Source organism: Pogoniulus pusillus, chromosome 6 (genome assembly GCF_015220805.1).
Source record: "Pogoniulus pusillus isolate bPogPus1 chromosome 6, bPogPus1.pri, whole genome shotgun sequence".
Classification (NCBI taxonomy): domain Eukaryota; kingdom Metazoa; phylum Chordata; class Aves; order Piciformes; family Lybiidae; genus Pogoniulus; species Pogoniulus pusillus.
The window spans coordinates 7168943-7190059 of record NC_087269.1 but is presented as its reverse complement, the minus strand read 5'-3'; the positions used below and the strand labels follow the sequence as shown (position 1 = coordinate 7190059).

The 21117-nt window shown below is 39.2% G+C and overlaps 1 protein-coding gene across 12 annotated transcripts in view; it reads left to right on the top strand.

Annotated features, from left to right (window-relative positions):
- ATRNL1 (attractin like 1) overlaps nt 1–21117 on the top strand; it is a 624604-nt gene that overhangs the window by 236866 nt on the left and 366621 nt on the right. For all 12 annotated transcript variants that reach the window (XR_010302493.1, XR_010302494.1, XM_064144312.1 and 9 more), the window contains exons 22-24: nt 10124–10218; nt 10747–10825; nt 11989–12146. Coding sequence is in view for 10 of the 12 variants with exons in the window: in XM_064144312.1 (XP_064000382.1) it covers nt 10124–10218; nt 10747–10825; nt 11989–12146 (332 nt within the window). In the remaining 2 variants the exon portion in view is untranslated. The remainder of the gene's footprint in view (nt 1–10123; nt 10219–10746; nt 10826–11988; nt 12147–21117) is intronic.

Below are 21117 nucleotides of genomic sequence, written 5' to 3'. Positions count from 1 at the left end.
ATCATCGAATTCCAATCCCTTGCCATAGGCAGGGACACCTCCCTCTAGAACAGTTCGCTCAAGGTCTCATCCAACCTGGCCGTGAACACCTCCAGGCAGGGAGCATCCACAACCTCCCTGGGCAGTGTCTCACCACCCTCACTGTAAAAACCTCTATTCTAACATCTAGTTTAAACTCTGCCAGTTTAAACCCATTACTCCTCATCCTGTCATTACAAGACCTTGTAAATTGTCCCTCCCCAGTTTTCCTGTAGGCCCCCTTCAGATACTGGAAGGCTACTACAAGATCTCCTTGAAGCCTTCTCTTCTCCAGGCTGAGGAGCTCCACAAAATTTACATATTATATATATAAAAATACATAAATATATATTATATATATATTTCTTCACCATGAGGGTGGTGAAGCACTGGAACAGGTGGCTCAGGGACGTGGTGGAAACCTCATCCCTGGAGATTTTTAAGGCCAGGCTGAATGGGGCTCCAGGCAGCCTGGTCTAGTGTGAGGTGTCCTTGCCCATGACAGGGTGGTCCCTTCCAGCCCTGATAATTCATGTGCTTTTGCTTCTGGATTCTATATATATTATATAAATATAATTCTCTATATAATATAATCTATATAAATGTTCCAGTTATACTTACAGAATTGTAGTGACACTCAAAAATACTGAAGTAGAATTTCAAATCAAGGCCTTTATTCTTTTGGGTGCATTCTGACATGTTAGAAAACACAAAGTTTTCTTTCAATTTGAAATCTCACCGATGGGAATAGATCTACTCTTTGTTGGCTATGAGTATAAAACTCCCTTATTTAGCCATATTAACCATAATAGAAGTCATGGTCCTTCATTAAAGAGAGAGAGCAGTTTCTTGAAAATCAACAGCTAGGGTGAAACAATTGGTAGGAATTTTGTTTTCCTCATTTAATTAAATGGCTTTCTCTGCCTAATTATTGTTGTGTTCTCGCATGCAGTCATTAGTGACATTTCAAATTGATTTTAATACTTCTTTTGACTGGGAAAGAAGTCAAGGGCTTTGGAAAAAAAAAATCAAAATAGAGGTGTGAAGAGACTGAGTAACTCTGAGTCCTTGTATTTGACCACTGATGATGCCAGGATGCCATTGTGGTCTTATCCCCTAATGTTCTTTTTCTGTTTAATTCAATGACTTTTAACACAAAAAGAAGCACCATGCCTGGAAACAGAAATTAGACTCTAGGAATCCCCTCTTCCTGCTGCCTGTCTGTGTTATTTGACTTCCTCTACTCTCCTTCTCTCTGTGAAAACAGAAACTCTTTTTCCCTGCCACTGTGAATACTTCTGCTGCTTCTCCCATGTCTGTGCTAAGGTGATGGGGCAAAGACTCTGCTAGGCAAGAAGAGGATGAGCTGGGCTTAATACTATGAGACAGAAGGCAACCTAGAAGATGCTTTCCTGGTGATAGCACTGCAGAGGAAGCTATGCCGTTTTGGTGGTTTTAACACTGTCCCTGGTTAGGGTGGATCCCTCTCCTGGTAGAGTAAACTCACCACAACATGGCTTTTGTTTTTTTTTGGAAAGTCAGAAAAATTGTATTTCTTACAGCTTAAACTAAATATAACAGTATAAGGAGAATAAACTACTACAGAAGTATAATAACCTTAACGAAGATGGGGAAGGGTTCAAGCGGTGGCGAAGCAGCAAAACCAGCAGCAGGGGAAGATAGCAGAAGCAGCAAGGGCAAAGGTACAAGCTGTGCTTCCAGACATAAAGCTCTTGATGCTCCAATGAAATGATATTAACTTATTGTTGCCATTATATGGCCTATCCCTAGAATGTTCACCTCTCCACTCAGAGTTTCCACTTCTAAGTTTCTCTGTTCTGAATTGTTTTTAATGTCTGAGCTAGAAGTCTAGCTGAAATGGCCACAAAAAACTAACACTGTAGCTTGGTGTCTTCAGTATAAACAAGAATAGGAAAATTCCACAGACATTGAGCAGAAAATACTAAAAGGTACATAAAATAAGGGATTGTGTAGAGAAGAACAAGAGTAGATAGGTCTATATCATTCCATTGGGTTGTTGATTAGGTTACAATTTGCTGCATGAACAGTTCTTCCTTTGCTCTGCTCTGACTGCTTCTGGCTCTGGCTGGTGCTTTTGCATGGCTTCACTGACCTTGGCTGAGACTCTCATTATGGCTAAGTAGCAGCAGGCTTTCACTCTGGGGGGAGAGCTAAGCACTTTTCCCTTGTCCAGAGGGGTGTGAATCAGTACAGGGAGATCCTTGTGTTTCTGAATTGTAAGTATATGTAAATATATTTTGTGCATATTCATTGGGGTTTATACTTACAGATTTTAACTTGCTTTTGTAAATATAGCTTTATTTTCCTTTCAGACCTTCTGAGCTACTCTGGTGATTTATTTTGGGGGTAATTTCAACCTGCCAGAATCACGTTGATGTGGTGGCTGAACTCTATGGTAGCTGTGCATAGGATGCACAGGGCTGATGGAGAAAGATTGGCTTCCAAATACACAGCTTGTGGATTCCAAATACTGTGAATTAAGATCTGAGCTGTGGGCTTTGTGTAGGACATTTTAACATCCTCAAGAACATTTCCTGTGAAACTTTAGATGTAAAAAATCAGGGAGTTTATAAGCTGTAGCTCTTTAAATTCTGTCTGGCTACCACTTCATTCACCTGTATTTTATTTCGGGTGAAGGTCTGGGTTGTGTATCTGAGCCAAAAACACACTGGACATTTTACAGCCATTTGTAGCAGGAAAAAGTAGGAAGGGAAGTCGTAATGAGATAATGGTTCTGTCTCTTCCTCACTGAAGCAGGGAATATCTGAATATCATTAAAACAAAAAAAAATATATGTTAAGTAGGAAAATGGAGGATATTGATGGCATTATGAAAAATAAAAAGTGCTGGATGAGCAAATCCACAAATAAGATGAGCAACTGCCTGCTGTGTATTTCCAAAAGATCAGGAAAATATACAAGAGCAAGTAATTGTTTAAAAATATTATGATATATATAAGGTAAATGGTTTTTCAGTTTTTCTGTAATGTGATTACCATTTTTTTATATATTTAAGTGTTAAGAATACATCAAAGATATTTAGGGAGAATCAAACATTTTTTTCTATAATAGAATAGTTCTAATAAGTTTATTTTAATAGCCCTTTAATAATATTTTGCTGTCTACAACTAACTCACTGAAGGGAGCCTGTAGCCAGGTGGAGGTCAGTCTCTTCTCCCAGGCAACCAGCAATAGAAAAAGGGAACACAGTCTCAAGTTGTGCCAGGAGAGGTCTAGGCTGGATATTAGGTGGAAGTTCTTGCCAGAGAGAGTGATTGGCATTGGAATGGGATGCCCAGGGAGTTGCCATCCCTGGAAGTGTTCAAGAAAAGCCTGGCTGAGGCACTTAGTGCCATGGTCTAGTTGACTGGATAGAGCTGAGTAGTAGGTTGGACTGGCTGATCTTGGAGGTCTCTTCCAATCCGGTTGACTCTATGATTCTATGATTTGATTGGTACCTCTTAGGGAAGTGTTGTTTAAATTTGTTTATTTTCAGAGCACGCCAGATTTTGAAAAGGGTTTTGAAGTCTCATTTGTCTGAATCAGACAAATGAAAATGCTAAGATTACTTTATCAGGTGTTGCTCATCTGGCAGTTTGATATGTTTAGTATTTGTTATCTTTGTGTTTTCATTCTCATCCCATGCTACAATATAAATGCAATGAGACTTTTTTATATTCCACTTGTATGTGATCCAAATTTGCTTCCTAATTGAAGCAATCTGTTCTCTGTCTTTATAAACAGAAACACTTAAGGAGAGTCTCATGTGTTTACGTAAAGGGTGAAAATACTTATGGTGGCTTTTTAAAGGTTCAAAGCAGAAAAAAAAACATAAGGAATGAAATTTCAGCCTTCTCAAAATGCCTAACTGGAAATTAACACAACAATATGTATCAACAGGATATACTGAATGTGCTTTAAACAGCGATGTCTACACTCTCTGTTATACACTTGCCTATTTCTACATTTAACTATTCAAAACAGGTCATACTCTCATGACACATATTCACATTTAAGTTTTGTGTCTATTTCCAGGCTAAGCTGTCTAGGTTGAATGGCACTATAGAATTAGGAAATAAGATGTGATGTACTGTTATAAGTGCTTTGCTTGTTTACCTGCACTTATGATATATTGGCAGAGATAACGTTTTAGGGTTATGCTTAGGAAGAACTTGGCAGTGGGAAGAGAAGCTGTTCTGCCTGCTGCTGTCTGCAGCATTCTGGAGGCGAGGGAGGTGATATTTCCTCTAAGAGCTGCTGCATACACGTGGGAGAAGTCTTTCCTGTGGCATAGAATGAAACACGGGAGAAAGGAAGGAAGGAGAGACAGACAGCAGCAGTATGCTAGAGATGGAGGAGACACTTTACAATTTCTTTTAAATTCTACCTTCACTTTGAATTTCCTCTTAAATTAGTTCTACTCATTTATATTCTAAAAAAAATCAAGCTTCAGAGCACTGAAGAGATTTGGCATGTTCTATGTCCTCGCTGTGAAAACAAAGTGGGAAGCAGCATTTGCTCAGTGTCAGTTTTTCATTGGCTTCTGATTTCATTTCTGCTGTTGAATCGTATAACTGCACGAGGCAGTGCTCTCTGCTTCATTCAAGTTGTACACACGTTAGGTATTTTCTCTGAATTAGGATTGTCTCTGAAGAGATAATCTGGTTCTGCTTTGCAGCACCCACTCTGCAGTCAAGTCAGGGATTTGTTGGTTTGTCCCTCTCAAATGCAGGTCTCTGTGGCATAAAAACATCATAATTTGTGTTTGTAAGTGCTAAGAAATGTGTTTCTTTAGAATAGTTTAGTGAAGATCTTCTCTTTCCATTTCATATGATTGCTGTTGCAGAGGGGAAATTGATGGGAGATGATATTTTTCAAAATTAATATTGGTTATTGATTTTGCTATTCAGACCTCTGGCCACCCTTGACCACTAATTTTAATAATATTTTGGTTCTTACAAGGTCATGGAAACATTCTGTGGATAATATCTAGATCTAGTAATAACCAGCAAAATATATAAACATTAATTCAACTAGAAGAGACCGTTCCCGTGGTCAATATGCTGCTTGCCCAGTAGCTGGGCTCAGGCTCTGTCTGCTCTATGGCAGAAGGCAGCAGAGAATTACAAAGAGGCATTTAAGCATTTACTCACAAATTATGATTACCCACTCGTGGGGGCTGGCCACAGTCCAGACAGTGCCCAAATGCTTTCAGGGGACTCTGTCTTGTTGAATGTTGAGGCTTGAATCTTCCCAGCTTCTGGGGATAGGACACAAACAATCTCTGACCTTGTCTCCTGGCTTCTTCTGGATGATCTGTATGTATGTCCAGGGATTCTAAGCAGGACCTTCAGGTGCAGAGGCAGATGTGGTGCAGTCTCAGCACGGTGTCATGCTGGCCACACAGGCTGATCACATGCAGGCATCCAGGATCTGCTCCTGGTAAGTGTCGGCAGTGGAGTTTAGCAGGCAAGCAATAAGGCAGTGTGCAATGGCAGCAGGGCTGGGCACAGCAGAGAGAGCACAGCAAAGGGCAGGGAAGCAAAGCAGGTTGTTCACCTGCGTATCTCCTCTTATTAATGTGGGCTGAGATTAATTGCCCTTTGGACACAGAATAGCCAATCAGGATGACAGTTAGCCAAACCATACCATATTAGGCAAAGCCACAGGTTCTCTTTTCCCTAATTTGGGCAAAGCACAGGACTTGCACTAGGCAGGCACAAGCTAAGTGTGTGTACCTTACACCACAGGATCCTGGGCAGGCCAGACTCAGTGGCTTCAGGTTCTTTTGTGTCTATTTCCCATGCTTGTCTCTCTGGTGGAGCAGGAAAACATGCCTAGGCAAGGCAGGACATGTGTAAGCCTTTTTTGGGCCTATCTGGCCTACCACAATATTACCTTGGTTTAATTTAAAGGTCCTTTGTCACTTTTGTATAATCTCAAGGCTAGTTCCATGTGTTGGCTCTCAGAACTCTTCTTGAATGTCACAAACTGTGTTCAAGGCTCTTGGAGTACTACAGAGAAGCTAATGGCTACAGTGCAGGATATAGAACTATCTTTGATACTGCTAATGGAGTATCTAATTAATTATACATTAACTACTGGAATAATTACTTAAATAACACCTTAAGATCCTTTTTGATATCTTGAGCATGAATGGTGTTACTTAATGTTTACTCAGGCTTACTGTTTTTCACAGTTTACTGTTTCAATTGTAATGTAAATTGAAATGGAAGTATTTCTCTGATTTGGTACAGGTGGTAAAGTTATGAGGAACCATATAGTTTAACATCTTTTGTTAATCTAATGACTTCAGCAAGCAAACACAAATTAACAAAAAGAAGAAAACAGCATCAAACCTAAGGGGAAAAAGTAGTCATTGTTTTAAAAGGAAATAACTTTGATTTTTTCCCCCCAAACTTGTGTGCAAACAAACTGTCCATTCATTTGACTGGGGAACAAGTGCTGTGTCTGTCCACAGTTTTCCCTGATAAAATCCTAGAATCATCAGGGTTGGAAGGGACCTCAAGGGTCATCTAGCCCCAAACACCCTGCCACGGGCAGGGACACCTCACACTAGATCAGGTTGCTCAGAGCCACATCCAGCCTGGCCTTAAAGACCTCCAGGGATGGGGCTTCCACCACCTTCCCGGGCAATCTGTTCCAGTATCTCACCACCCTCATGATAAAGAACTTCTTCCTGACATCCAATCTTCCCTCCTCTAGCTTGGGTCCATCCTCCCCAGTCCTATCACTACCTGACATTCCAAAAAGTCCCTCACCAGCTTTCCTGTAGGCCCCCTTCAAATACTGGAAGGCCACAAAAAGGTCTTCTCGAAGCCTTCTCTTCAAACTGAACAATCCAAACTCTCAGTCTATCTACATAGAAGAGATGCTCCAACTCTGTTAAGATCTGAACTATATCTTCTTGGTGGTCTTTGGCTGTGAGATAGCACAATCTGGGCTTAGAAGATGACCATGGCATTTTAAAATACAATTTTCCATATATTATATTAATAGTATCTGGTGCAGAAGGACTGTTTACACTGCTTGCATCTTTACAGTCTCTGCATTGCACAGACTATCTGTAGGAGTGTATGCTGTAGTGCCAGCACACCCTACACTTACTAAAACTCTGCAAAAACTCATGCTAAAGCAATCATTTATATTTCATGGGACCCCAAGTTGACCAGACCAGGAAATTTAGCATATCTATGATTTTATTTCTGACCTTTGGGTCTTGCTGTTCATGATTATGAAAGAGTTTATTAATCCCTTTAACAGAGGTCAAGCTCTAATGACCATCTTTTGCTGTCCTGCTACCTTTCAATATGTGCTGGTGCCAATGGTAACCTTACTGTCAAATATGTAGCTATGGCACAGTGCTACTGATAGTGTCAATGAGACTTTTTAAATTAGACTTGCATAATTATAGAAATGTAGACTAGTATTACTAAGTAAATGGGGCCTTTTAATATTTATTCATCTTTTGCCTTCATAAGCTTGCATAAACCTGATCAAAACTCGTTATCTAAGACATCTAGATCAATTTAGTCTTATTTGAATAATGACACTATGATGGCAAATAATAAAATGGGCTTTTCAGCTTCAATGGTTGTGGTGATTCCTTTCATATATCTCCTTTATTCTGCAATTTTCTTCCACATTCAGTGCAAAAAAAATCCCAGCATCAAACCCAAGAAACTCTTTAAGTATTAAGACAGTGCAGTGGACTACATTTCTCAGTAAGCTTTTTTTTTCTCCTTCTGTGTCAGGCTTCCCATGGGATGCAATAGAGTCTATTTTTTCAGATGATGTGTTTCTGCAGAAAAGGTGATTGTCAGCAGTAAGCAAACTATTGAGTCCAACAAAAAGCTGACACAGCTTATTCCTGGTTTGACTTTATCTTTCACTCTCTGTGTATTTACAGATTTTTGGCTTTATGATCACATATTTTTTATTTGCAACACTCTGCTTATGTGGTATTGGTGACTCATAGAATGTCATCAAGACAGGGATCAAAACAGGGCTTCAGAATTATTCACTGGGATGTAGACCAAAGGGGACTTACATGTAACCATATTTTAACATGTGCAAAACAATTGAATCATGTATGTTTACAATATACGTCCTTCTTTTCTGTGGCAGAGGTTAAAAGCAGACACTTTGATCCCTGTAAAACCATAATGGTCAAAGTGAAGATTTTTTTTTTCTATTGAAGCTGAAGGTATCTGCCCCTGTCACAGAGCATCTAAGAATGTCCACCACACCTACTTCTGGTTCACAACTGACTATTACACAGGGATTATTAATCTGGTACTGCAGCATCTGCCCTGTGTAGAGAGACTGAGAGCCCTGGGGCTCTTTAGTCTGGAGAAGACTGAGAAGGGATCTGGTCAATGTGTACAAATATCTAAGGGGTGGGTCTCAAGTGAAGGGAGTCAGTCTTCCTTCAGTGGTTCATGGCAAAAAGACCAGGAATGGATACAAGCTTGAGCATAGAAGTTTTTGCCTCAACATGAGGAGAAACTCCTTTACAGTGAGGGTGACAGAGCCCTGGAACAGGCTGCCCAGAGAGGTTGTGTAGTCTCCTTCTCTGGAGACATTCAAAACCCACCTGAATGCATTCCTGTGTGAACTACTCTAGGGGATCCTGATTTGGCAGGGGGTTGAATTTGATGATCTCTGGATCTTCCAACCTCTAATATTCTGTGATTCACATCTCTGAGGGCTCTACTGATTCTTGACTATCCAATTGCACTAAACACTGCCTGCTAGGATTCTGTGTGACACCCTCTCTTAAGTGTACCAATAGTCATCCCTGGTGACAGCATCTTTTTCTTACATTATGGAGTTGCTGAGAACCTGCTTCATGCTGACAGATCCACCTTCACCTTGCAAAAAACTTCATTCCTTTTCAGACATTCCTGGTGCTATGACCCAACTATGGGTTAATCTCATTCCCCCTGCCTTAGAAACACAATGGGATGGCTCAAAACTTGTTTTTTTTGGACTTGTCCCAGTCATTTTATGCTTATTCCAAGAACATTAAGCATGGTTTATGTCACATAATCACATAACTTTAGAGATTGGAAGGGACCTCATCTGAAGGATGGTCCTTTCTCCCTTCTATGCCAACTTGAGCTGGCCATCAAGGCAACACTGTTAGTGTGCTGTGAGAGAAATGACAGGAACTGGAACCGCCTGGTAGATTCCACTCCTTTCTTAAGTTGAAACAAAAATGTGTGGAAACAGTGCTCTTTGCAGATGAACTAGAATCATTCTGATGCAGTGCTAGGCTGTCATTTATTTCCATTATAATAAAAGTTTGTAGCGTTTGCCACCTGCAAAATCTCTGGAGATTTAGAAAGGATACTCTTGGTGGTCACATAATTCATATCCTAAATTTCCCTGTGGCAATTGATTATGAGCAGTGTTATTTACTATAACATTCTATGATTCTATGACCATGCCTTCAGACTAGATAATTTTATTGTAGATGCAACTTGTTCCCAAAGATGTTACAGGTAGTGATTCTAAAGGGTGTTCTGGTCATGTGGCTATGTAACCCATTTTTGTAAGTGTATGCCTGCAAAATTCAAATGTTTAAATGCATTTTGAAGAGAATATTTTAGTAATTGCTCCAGAGTAAAATTAGGGAACTGATAACACTCTAACAGTACTTGATACTTTACTTTGTAATGATTCCAAAGAATTATTAGTTCAAGTTGTGTGTAAGAGCTGCTCTGACTCAGTGATAGAATCTATTTCTTAATTTAGTGTATTTTTGGGGGGGATGTTTTTGGGGGTGGTGGTTTATTTTTTGTTGTTGTTTGTTTTGTTACTCCTACACTTAATTTTAATCACTTATTTTTATTTATTCCTTCAAGGCATTGTAGTTCAAATACTTACAGTGAAACGCGTGTTAATAATTCTGACCTGTAGATTATTCCATGCTTTTAAAAACAGAATTAATGATACCTTTTGAGGTAGTTGCATAGCATATTATTAATATGTATGCACTTGAATCTATTGTATTATTTTTATTTCTGTTTTTCTCACAGACAGCCTTTTGATTGATTACCAGTTTACCTTCAGCTTATTACAAGAAGATGATCGCCATCACACTGCCATAAACTTTATAGCAAACCCTGAACAGGTGAGAAAATTGTTACGAACTTTAGACCAGTTTTAGAGAGTCAGATTTAAGATTTCTGTTGTAATGAGATTAAAAGTTAAAGAGTCCATAAGGTATTAGAGATAGTTCAAATCTTTTTGAGAACTAAAATTTATGCCACTGCATCCATTGAGAAAGCTTTCTAAACGGTAGCTGCAGTTTGGATCAACTTAAAATAAACTGGTATAGTTCCATGGTTATACCCTGCTTTTACTGAAGCAAAAGAGATTGCCTTTGGTTCTGAGTTATACCCCTTTATATTTGTGTTTAAAATGAAAATGCCAGATGATTAAAAGGTTATATTGTTTATGTTAAATAGAGCTGTACTCTGTACCTTCCTTCTATGGAGAAGCCTGTCTGGATGTGTTCCTCTGTGACCTGTGTTAGATTGTATTGTCCTGCTCTGGCACTGGGGTTGGCCTCAGTGATCTCCTTGGGTCCCTTCCAACCCCTAGCAACCTGTGATATATATTGTTAACTTGTTGTTTGTTGTTTTTTTTTTTAATCTAGTCAAATAAAAATTTGGATATATCAATTAATGCATCAAACAACTTCAACCTCAATATTACATGGTCAATTGGTTCTACAGGTAAGAGTCACTTTTTATATGATGACTTTTCCCCATACAATTTCATGGTCCTTTAAGCTGTTTTAACCTGATTGTCTCTTTGTTGCTAATTTTGATAATAAAACTTTACCAAATGTATTCTTTTGCCATTATCATTATGCCATTATTAATTATATTATTTAAACCTCAGATGATAATTTGCAATCTGAACAAAGCTTCATTAATATGTTAACTTCCTCTTCTATTCAATTAAAATTACTTTGGTAGGAAAAGCTTGTAGTCTATTTAAATGTTTTAAATGAGAGTGTTACGAAATGCTATGATTTTAATTAAGATAAATTGCTTCCTTAACTGCTGCAGAGACTGAGATTTTATTTCTTTGTTTCAGTGTTCAAGCTAAAAAACTAATTATTAACCTTAACATTGATATCAAACAATAAAGTTCTTCTGTGTATGCTGATAAAAGGAGCTGCTTATCTATTTTCCTCCAACTTTGAACCTCACTGCTTTTTTTTGGGGGGGTTTGTTTTAAGAAGGAAGAAAAGCTTTGTTTAGGCAGTTTCCCTGAATTGCTCTATTGACTTTCTGAAAACACATCCAAGGAGAAGCATGATGCTTCTGCTTGAAAAAAAAACCAAATAAAAGAAGTAAAAAAAAAAATTAAAGAAGGTTCAGTTTGTCTCTGAAACTGACTTTCTTCATCAATATAATTCTTAACTTACCCTAATTAATAATAATTAAGTTATCACAGTTATTTGCATTATTAAAACTTTGTTGTTGCATGAACAATTAAAAATCTACAAGAATAACATTAAATATAGACAAATTCTCTTTCAATCTTTATTAACCCCTAAGTGTTTATCAAAATGGAATGTAAATCACTGGAGAAAAAAAATACCCTTTTAGATGAGCACTACCAACTTTCCTCTAAATTTCGTGTAACTTCTATCACTTTTATGATTCATTCATCATCTCATCAAACCAGAGTTTCTGTGAATTCTCAGTGTATGGAATGTACCTAATGTGCCATGTAAATCCTATAAAAGAATTATTAAAATTGTAGATTGAAGACACCAAAAGTAATTCAAGAAGGTGCAAATTTACCTTTGCACCTTTAATAATGATTAATATTTGTCATAAATATGTATACTCACACACACAAACACATGGTTTTCTTTTTTTAGCTGGCACCATATCTGGAGAAGAGATTCCTGTTGTTTCTAAGGGTAACATTAAAGAATACAGAGATAGCTTTTCCTGTGAAAAGTTCAACTTTCGGAGCAACCCAAACATCACTTTCTATGTCTATGTCAGCAATTTCTCCTGGCCAATCAAAATACAGGTTAGTAGGACTGTTTTGTGCTTATAGAGGTGTTGAGATCATAGCTTTACATTGATAGTCATGTTTTAATGCATCCAGGAAATATACAAATAGCATTATTTGTGTGCTCTGGTTTTGGTGGATAAAATCCGTATTAGAATGCTTTTGCTTTCAGTAGTGAATCAGACTTCAAATTTGAGGTTGGAATCAGTGAATAGAAATATTTATTGATAATATCTTATGCATCCAGATGTATACATGAAAGAGGTCATACAGATATGTATGCATGTATCTAGCCCTTTGAGTGTAATCGGTAATTGTTAGCTCTTCTGATTTTCTTAGAGGTTGATTGCTGGTATCATATTGCAAGATGACAAACTTCAATTTAAACTAAATATATTTGCTTAGAATTTGTATTCTACTTTGACTTCATTGGAATCAATTTCACTATTTCTGGAGCAGATAGTGAGCAGCAGCACACTGTGAAAAATCAATGTGGTGATGGTTGAGGTTGTTTCCCTCCCCCTCAGGACCTACTGAAATTTGAGCGACGTTTATAGTTACAATGACTATAGATGTAAAGACTGCATCCACCTGCACTAGTCAAGAAGCTCTTTATGAGAGTGACCAGCTTTTGGCTGTAGCTCTATTATGGAATTAATTCCATAGTTAAAATGGTAATACAATTTCAAAATTCTTAGTGATTTGCTCAGGAAACCTTAACAAGGTCAAAATGCAAGTCAGTTAACCATAACTAGAAATATTCTACACCAAATATTCATTTTGGTGCAATCCCCTCCACACTCTATTTTACATGCCGTCATCTGCTGAGGAGCCTCCTGGATTAAAGCTTTTAAGTAAATTGGCAGGAAAATACTATTCTTGTGTTGCATTAAGTAAAGCTAGACTTTTCTGAATCATACCTAAATGTTAGCTGTAAATGTGTCAAACAATGGATTTGTGCAACTTATTGACCCTTGTGCATGTACTACAGTATATAAGAACCCCTGAAGTTGAAATGCTTTCCTTTACTCTGTATTAAGGGTGGTTCTTTTACTCTCACCAATTCCACTTTCTAAGCATGGAAGAACTTCAGTAGCCAAAGAGCCTTCCTAAGCAAAGCTATGAAGCAATTCAAGATGTAAATGCATTATACAGTCTTTTCACCTTTAAGATTGGAAGATGCCTACATCATTGTTGTAAAACAAACAGTATTAAGGATTATATGTTACTCAGATGTGCAACACTTGGTCAGATGTTGGCAGATGTCAGATCCTTCTTGTGCTGTTACCACAGCAGAATAATACCTTAATAATAAAGTGGTTTAGTACATGGTTAAGGGAGTATCCAAGAGAGCCAATGGCATCCTGGCCTGTATCAGGAACAGCATGGCCAGAAGGACAAGGGTGATTATTCTTCCTCTGTACTGAACACTGGTCAGGCCACACCTTGAGCACTGTGTCCAGTTCTGGGCTCCTCAATTCAAGAGATATGTTGAGGTGCTGGACTGTGTCCAAAGAAGGGTGAAGAAGCTGGTGAGAGGCCTGGAATGCAGCCTTATGAGGATAGGCTGAGGGAGCTGGGATTGTTTAGCCTGGAGAAAAGGAGTCTCAGTGGTGGTCTCATTGCTCGCTTCAAGTACCTGAAGGGAAGTTGTAGCCAGGTGGGGGGTTGGTCTCTTCTCCCAGGCAATCAGCAATAGAACAAAGGGACACAGTCTCAAGTTGTACTGGGGAAAGTATAGGCTGGATGTTAGGAGGAAGTTCTTCCCAGAGAGAGTGATTGGCATTGGAATGGGCTGCCCAGGGAGGTGATGGAGTCATCGTCCCTGGAGGTGTTCAGGAAAAGTCTGGATGAGGCACTTAGTGCCATAGCCTAGTTGATTGGACAAGGCTGGGTGCTAGGTTGGACTGGATGATCTTGCAGGTCTCTTCCAACATGACTGATTCTATGATTAGTTGCATCCCTTCATTTTTTGGACTTTCCATTATCTGATACAGTCACATAGGGGTTTTTTTGTTTGTTGTTTTTTGAGGGTTTGGTTTTTTTGAGGCACATTGAAATTCATCAGTTTAGACAATTCTGTCTCAGAGATGATGGTGCTTGAGTACCTTCTTCCCTGTTCTCCTAATTTTTCACCAAAAAAAATTTCTTCTGTCTAGAAAATAAGAGCACCTAAATTTTATGCAGTGGAAAAAGGAACCCTACGGTCCTACAAACTGTGGCAGGATGTTAATGTCCTCTGTGTGTTCAAGCACCAGTACAGGTTGGGGGCTGCTCTGCTGGAAAGCAGCTCCATGGAGAAAGACCTTGGAGTCCTGGTGGGCAGCAAGTTCTGCATGGGACTGCAATGTGCCATTGTGGCCAAGACAGCAAATAGCATTCCGGGCTGCATCAGGAAAAATGTGTCCAGCAGGTCTAGGGAGGTTCTTCTTCACTTCTGCTCTGCCCTAGTGAGACCACACCTGGAATGCTGTGTCAAATGTTGGACTCCCCATTTCAGGAGAGACAGGGACGTGCTGAAGGGAGTCTAGCAGAGAGACACAAAGATGACTGGGGGACTTGAACGTCTCCCCTAGGGAGAAAGACTGAGAGCCCTAGGGCTGTTTAGTCTGGAGAAGACTGAGAGGGGATCTGTTCTATGTGTAGAAATGGGTGGGTGTCAAGTGAATGGGGACAATCTCTTTTCAGTGGTCAGCAGCAATTAGAGAAAGAGCAGTGACTACAAACTGGAACAGAGAAGGTTTCACCTCAACGTGAGGAGAAACTTCTTTACAGTGGGGGTAACTGAGCCCTGGAACAAGGTGCCCAGAGAGGTTATGGAGTCTCCTTCTCTGGAGACTTTCAAAACCCACCTGGATGCGTTCCTGTGTGAACTACCCCAGGGGATCTTGCCTTGGCAGAGAGGTTGGACTCAATAATCCTTCTAGGTCCCTTCCAACCTGTAAGGTTCTGTGATTCTGTAATATTTTTATTTTTTCTTGTGCTGTGATTTGCTCTTTTCCAAAGAAGTATCTGAAGTTCATGTTATCTATATATATATTTATTATGTGTGATGTGCTAGCAATAGAGAAGGTCTTCAAGTGATAAATGGAGTAGGGAGCTTTTCAGGGAAAGCAAGTGCAGTTTTATATATTGACTTTATGATTCTATATGTAATAGAAATTTTAAAGAATATATGAGCTTTTCCATGATTAGGGTTCAGAGAAGGAACTCAAGGTTCTTTCCTATTCAGCGGCTGAAATTTCTAGCCAGTACTAAACGGACTCTGAGCTCTAATATTTATCATCTCCATACCTCATTTCACCTTCACAATATAAAAAGTGGTTTATATCAGTCTGTTACTGTATTAGAAAATGTTCATTTAAAGGATGACAGTTCTTACAATAATGATGTCACACTGATTGAAAGGACTCTTCAGGAGAGTCAACATGCTGCTGATGGATTCAGTTTCTGATATGGAATGATGAACTCTTCTAGATGGTCCATACAGTAGTTTCTTGAATTGGCCACCTTTGCCTTTCTGTGGTCATTAGTGCTCTGTATTCCAGTACATATGTTCGTGGAACTTGGCCTGTACATAAATGCCCTTTGGACACCAAACTATTTGCACTAGTAGCCATTTCCACTAGTGCAGTCACAATGGTTAAAAATGCAGTGATGTGTTAATTCACTACTGCAGGCTTCACTTTATTCTGTTAGAGCTAAGTAAATTACTGTGACTTCTTGGAGAGCAACCTGAAATTTGGCACATGCCTTTTACACAGGATGCTTGTAAAGAACTAAATAATCCAGCACATCTAGCATTTTTAAGCACAATCTCAGTACCAGATGCCTGTATTTACATTATTCATTGTGACTTGCCAAAAATAGGTTATATAAGCAGTGAGCTCCTAAGAAAGGAACTTGTAACTGATACTGATATGTTATTGATATGTATTTCACCACGATCCTCTTAGGGTAGCACTGGGGCCAAGATTGCTTTTGTCTCTCATTAGGAAGGTTTGGCTGTTCATGCTGGAGTTAATGCTCTTACCATTTTGCTTTCTACAGAAGGAACAGCACTCCTCATTGCACAAGACATTTAGTTTCATTTTCTGTCAAAGTCACCTATATTATCTCTGTTTTTGCATTCAGTTATCTCTGAGATTTTCATGACTACAAGGGAAAACTGTATACCACAGCAGGTGATTGTTTATTAGGATCAATGGCTCACAGTTGTTTCCTCAAGTACTTTTATTATGCATCTTACCTATTCAGCAAGCTCGGAGGTTTTTTGCTAAATCTTAATAAATCCCTGGTGATTCTAACACAAAATAGCCTCTTTTGAAATACGATTGCCTGGCTTTGAAAAAAAAAGATATGTGATGGTTGTGCATATATACAACAGCATCCTAAAGATGAACTGGTCTGTGATAACTCTTTGCTACCCAGTGACCCATTTTATTTTTGTGACTGGTGAGATTAATGACCCTGGAATACAAGTTCTTCAGCACTGGAGAGGAGTGAATTGCCTGCCAGCCATAGAAACTATACAGGAATTTTTCAGTTTCAGATGAAGTCCTGCTCTCTTTATAAAATTATGCTTCAGGTTCCCAGTAGTCAGCACCTTCTTTTTGTCCACAATGGCTACAGGTGCATTGCTGGGTGCTAAGTCAATAAGAGAGCTCTGCTACCCTCAGGGGAAAACACTGTGTTTGAATTTCATGACACCAAAAGCATTTTATTTAGCTATAAGATCTCTTCTTCCTTGACATCAAAGGAGAAGCAGAAATGTGACATAGTTGCATAAGAGGTCATTAGAAAGATGGTGATATAGGACATCTCCAGCTTAGAGCTGTTTCCACAAATAGACCTGTTACTGGGTGTAACACGGACAGCTACTAGATTTTCTCAGAAGAATGTAGTAGTTATGAGCTGGAACACGAATGCTGGGTATTTATTTTCCTGGGGAATGATTGCAGGAGTTTATACCATGCTTTCTCTTCGTATTCTGTAACACAGAGTTAGCTGGAAAGTAAGGATGACTACAGACCCTTAAGCTTAGCTATTCCAGACTTTCATAGGCTGCAGCAGTTTTGATACCTTTGCAGAGGGTCTGTAAAAAGCATCTTGTTAGAGGGTTCAAATGTCCAGGTAAGAGGACTTTATTTATCATCCAGACTTACCAAGCCTTTGTTTGACTCTTTGACAGTTCCATCCCTTTAGGTGTACCATGTTTCATATATGTGTTAAACAGAGACTCACTGTTGTCTGAAACAGACCAAAATTCTGAATAGAATATGTGGCAAAGCCCCATAACTTGTTTCTGCTCATTTTTATTCTATTTAGAGAGCAGATATAATTCAGATTTCACTGGTAATGGAATTTGAAAGCAGTAACATTTATTGAAAAGCAGTAACTCAGACTGTAGCCAGCACCTCAAATAATGGTCAGTGGTCCCTGAAGTAGTAAGCAATCATAAAGCTTGGGCTTCTGACAGCTATGCAAATATTAATACCAGCAGTAACAACATGTTCTTCAGATTCAGGAAACTAATTTTCTGGCAAGGGATTTTTGTCACTGAATCTGTAATGGATGTCTTTCCTCTTTTTTTTTTTCATCATTTTTTTTCTCATATTCTAAAAAGAGGCAAGTGCATATGAAACAGCATATACCCTTAAAACATTGTCCTAGCTGACTGCTTGATGTGCTCTGTCCCAAAGGACAGCAATAGCATTCCTGCTTCCAGAGCTACTTTTATGCACCTATATCTCTTTATAAGTGTCAGACTTACAATTCTGATCTCAACTTGGGCCCGAGAAGCAAAATTCTAGCAGTTTTAAAGCTGCAACTGGAGATAATAATTCCTTTTCCTCCCTGAAAAGTAAATGAAAGATTCAGAATTGTTTGAGTTTTAATTTGAAGGGTCAGTTTAAATTATAAGGGTCAACCTCAGCAGCAAAATAGTCCCCAGAAAAATTAGATTTGTACTTAATTAAAAAACATCTCCTGGTGGACAGCAATGTGCCCTTGTAGACAAGAGGGCCAATGGTGGTATGGTGCGCATCAGGAAAAGCATGTCCATCAAGTCTAGGAAGGTTCTTCTCTCCCTCTACTCTGCCCTGGTGAGACCACACCTGGAATACTGTGTCAAAATTTGGGATCTGCAATTCAAGAGAGACAGGGATCTGCTGGAGAGAGTCCAATGGAAGGCTACAAGGGTGATTAGGGGACTTCAGCATCTCTCCTATGAGGAGAGACTGAGGGCCCTGGGGCTGTTTTAGTCTGGAGAAGACTGAGAGGGGAATCTGATCAGTGTCTATAAATATCTGAGGGGTGGGTGTCAAGTGGAGGGGGCCAATCACTTTTCAGTGGTGTACAGTAACAAGAAAAGGAACAATGGATGCAAACATGGAACGTAGAAGGTTTCACCTCAACTTGAAGAGAAACCTCTTTACAGTGACGGTGGCAGAGTCCTGGAACAGGCTGCCCAGAGAAGTTGTGGAGTCTCCTTCTCTGGAGACTTTCAGAACCCACCTGAATGCATTCCTGTGCAAACTACCCTAAAGGATCCTGCTTTTGGCCAGATGATCTCTCTGGAGGTCCCTTCCAAATTGTAACATTCTGTGATTTTTGATTATAGAATAGTTAATCTAATGTGTTTCCACAGCATAGAGCAATTGCTGTTACAGTGAAGTTAAACATGATGTTAGTCTACGGGTAGAATGCTCAGATGTGTTTTAAAGAAGGCATTTAACTATTCTTAAACAAGCCTACTGCAAGCTTAAGAGCATACTGTTGGATTTTCTGTTGTTTCTGAGGAGAACTATCTTTGGTATTCTGCATTAGTTTGCATGCTAGAACAGAATAATAAATTATGGTGAAAATTTACATTGGATTTGTATGTAGTGCAACAAATAATCAAAACTACCTCATATATGAATTTTCAATTATTTGGGTGTTTTTTTTTGTTTTGGTTTTGTTTTCTTTTTACTTATTGTGTTGATTTTTGTGCCATTACTTTTTGTTTGTTTGGGTTTGTTGGTTTTTTAAGGGGAAGCCAGTGTTATTTTAGTTTACTGGCTCCTGTTTCAGAATTGATTTTCTTTCCCCTGTTAACAGCCTACCCACAGCAACTGAAGGAGGAGTGTAATGTAAATCAAGAAGCATATCTACCCTTGTAAGAAAATTTACTGTGCAGCATAATTTATTTCAGCTTTTTTTTTTCTTTCTGTTGTTGTTGTAGGGTTCATTTTGAATTTTTAACATTCATGAATAACTTATATGTTGTAAAACCTCCAAGAGGTAAAACTTGTCAGCCACTGCCATTAGAAGTTACAACAGTAGCACAAACCTAATTACTAAATTAGGTTTAGTAGTTTGGCATCAGAGATTTTAGTATAAAAGACCTTTCCAAATATGCAAAGGTCATGATTCTGGAATCTTTGATTGGAAAACATGTACTTATCCACATGTAGCTGTGTTTGTACAGAACCTCCTCCCACCAGTGACTGCATTCCTAAATCTAATCTCTATGATTTATGGTGAACAATTCAATTTCTAAGTGCCTTAATGGTTTTCATAGAAGCTGCTGAGTAACTGCATATAGCTATGGGTGAAGACACTGTAATTCTTGAAACACTGAGCAGGTATTGATGGTGATGTGGATACATTACCTTCCAAAATGACTTTGATGTTTTCTTACAATACATATAAAATCACTCTTAAAAAGAGGTCTGAAAGTAGTGTACCAAGTGCAAAAAAATGGAAATCCACCGAAGTACCATTTAGTTACAATTCTGCAAGGGGCATTAAGCTCTTCTAGAACAGAAAAAAAACTCAACCAAGAATAAAAGACATCTAGCAGTATGGGTGGTTAGTTTATAGATGACTGAGACATAGCCTAGAAAGGGAAACACATACTTAGCTACAGTTTTCAATAGGTGTGATGATACTGGTCATAGTCTAAAGTCAGTAGGGGGCAGAACCACCTTAGAATCTGAAAGAAGCAACCCATGAAACTACCAGTTGAAAGGCAGGAGAACAGGAGCACAAGACTGCAGAAAAGCAAATGCAAGTTTGTACTTGAACCAAAGAAGGAAGAGATTCAGGTAACAGTAGATTTAGTAGCATAGAGTGCTCTGGAAGAGATTTCGAAGGAAAGTTATAGACAAGATGCTGGACCTGAGCAGACAGTGTGAGCTTGCAGCCCAGAAGGCAAATTACATCTTGGGCTGCCTCAAAAGCAGCACTACTAGCAGATCCAGAGAGGTGATTCTGCCACTTTACTCTTCTCTGCTGAGTCCTCACCTGGAGTATTGCATCCAGGTCTGGAGCCCTCAATACAGTAAGGACATGGACCTGATGGAGCGAGTCCAGAAGAGGACACAAAAATGATCAGGGGGTTGGAGCGCCTCTGCTACAAGGACAGGCTGAGGGAGATGGAGTTGTTCAGCTTGGCAAAGAGGAGGCTCCAGGGAGACCTCATAGCAACCTTCCAGTACCTGAAGTGGGCTACACAAAGGCTGGAGACTGTTTGCAAAGTCCTGTAGTAACAAGGACAAAGTATAATGGCTTCAAACTAGAGAAGAGCAGATTTAGATTGGATGTTAGGAACAGGTTCTTTACCATGAGGGTAGTGGAACACTGGAACAGGTTTCTTAGAGAGGTGGTTGGGGCCCCATCCCTGGAGATGAATTTCAAGGTGAGACTGGAGAGGGCTCTGGGCAGCCTGATCTAGTCAAGGATATCCCTGTTGACTGCAGAGGGAGTTGGACTAGGTGACCTTTGGAGGTCTCTTCCAACCCAGACCATTCTGTGATTCTGTGATTAAGTATTTTCTCAGGTTTTATACCTTGGCTGTTGTTAGTAAGAGAAATAGCTGAAGATTTTTAGGTAGAAGAATGTAGATCTAAACAAACAGAGATTTTGTAACAGATAAGTGGACTTCCAGTCAGTGTACAGTGTCCTCGTTCTTGCTCCTGAAAAGGGATAAGAGTCAATTCTGTTC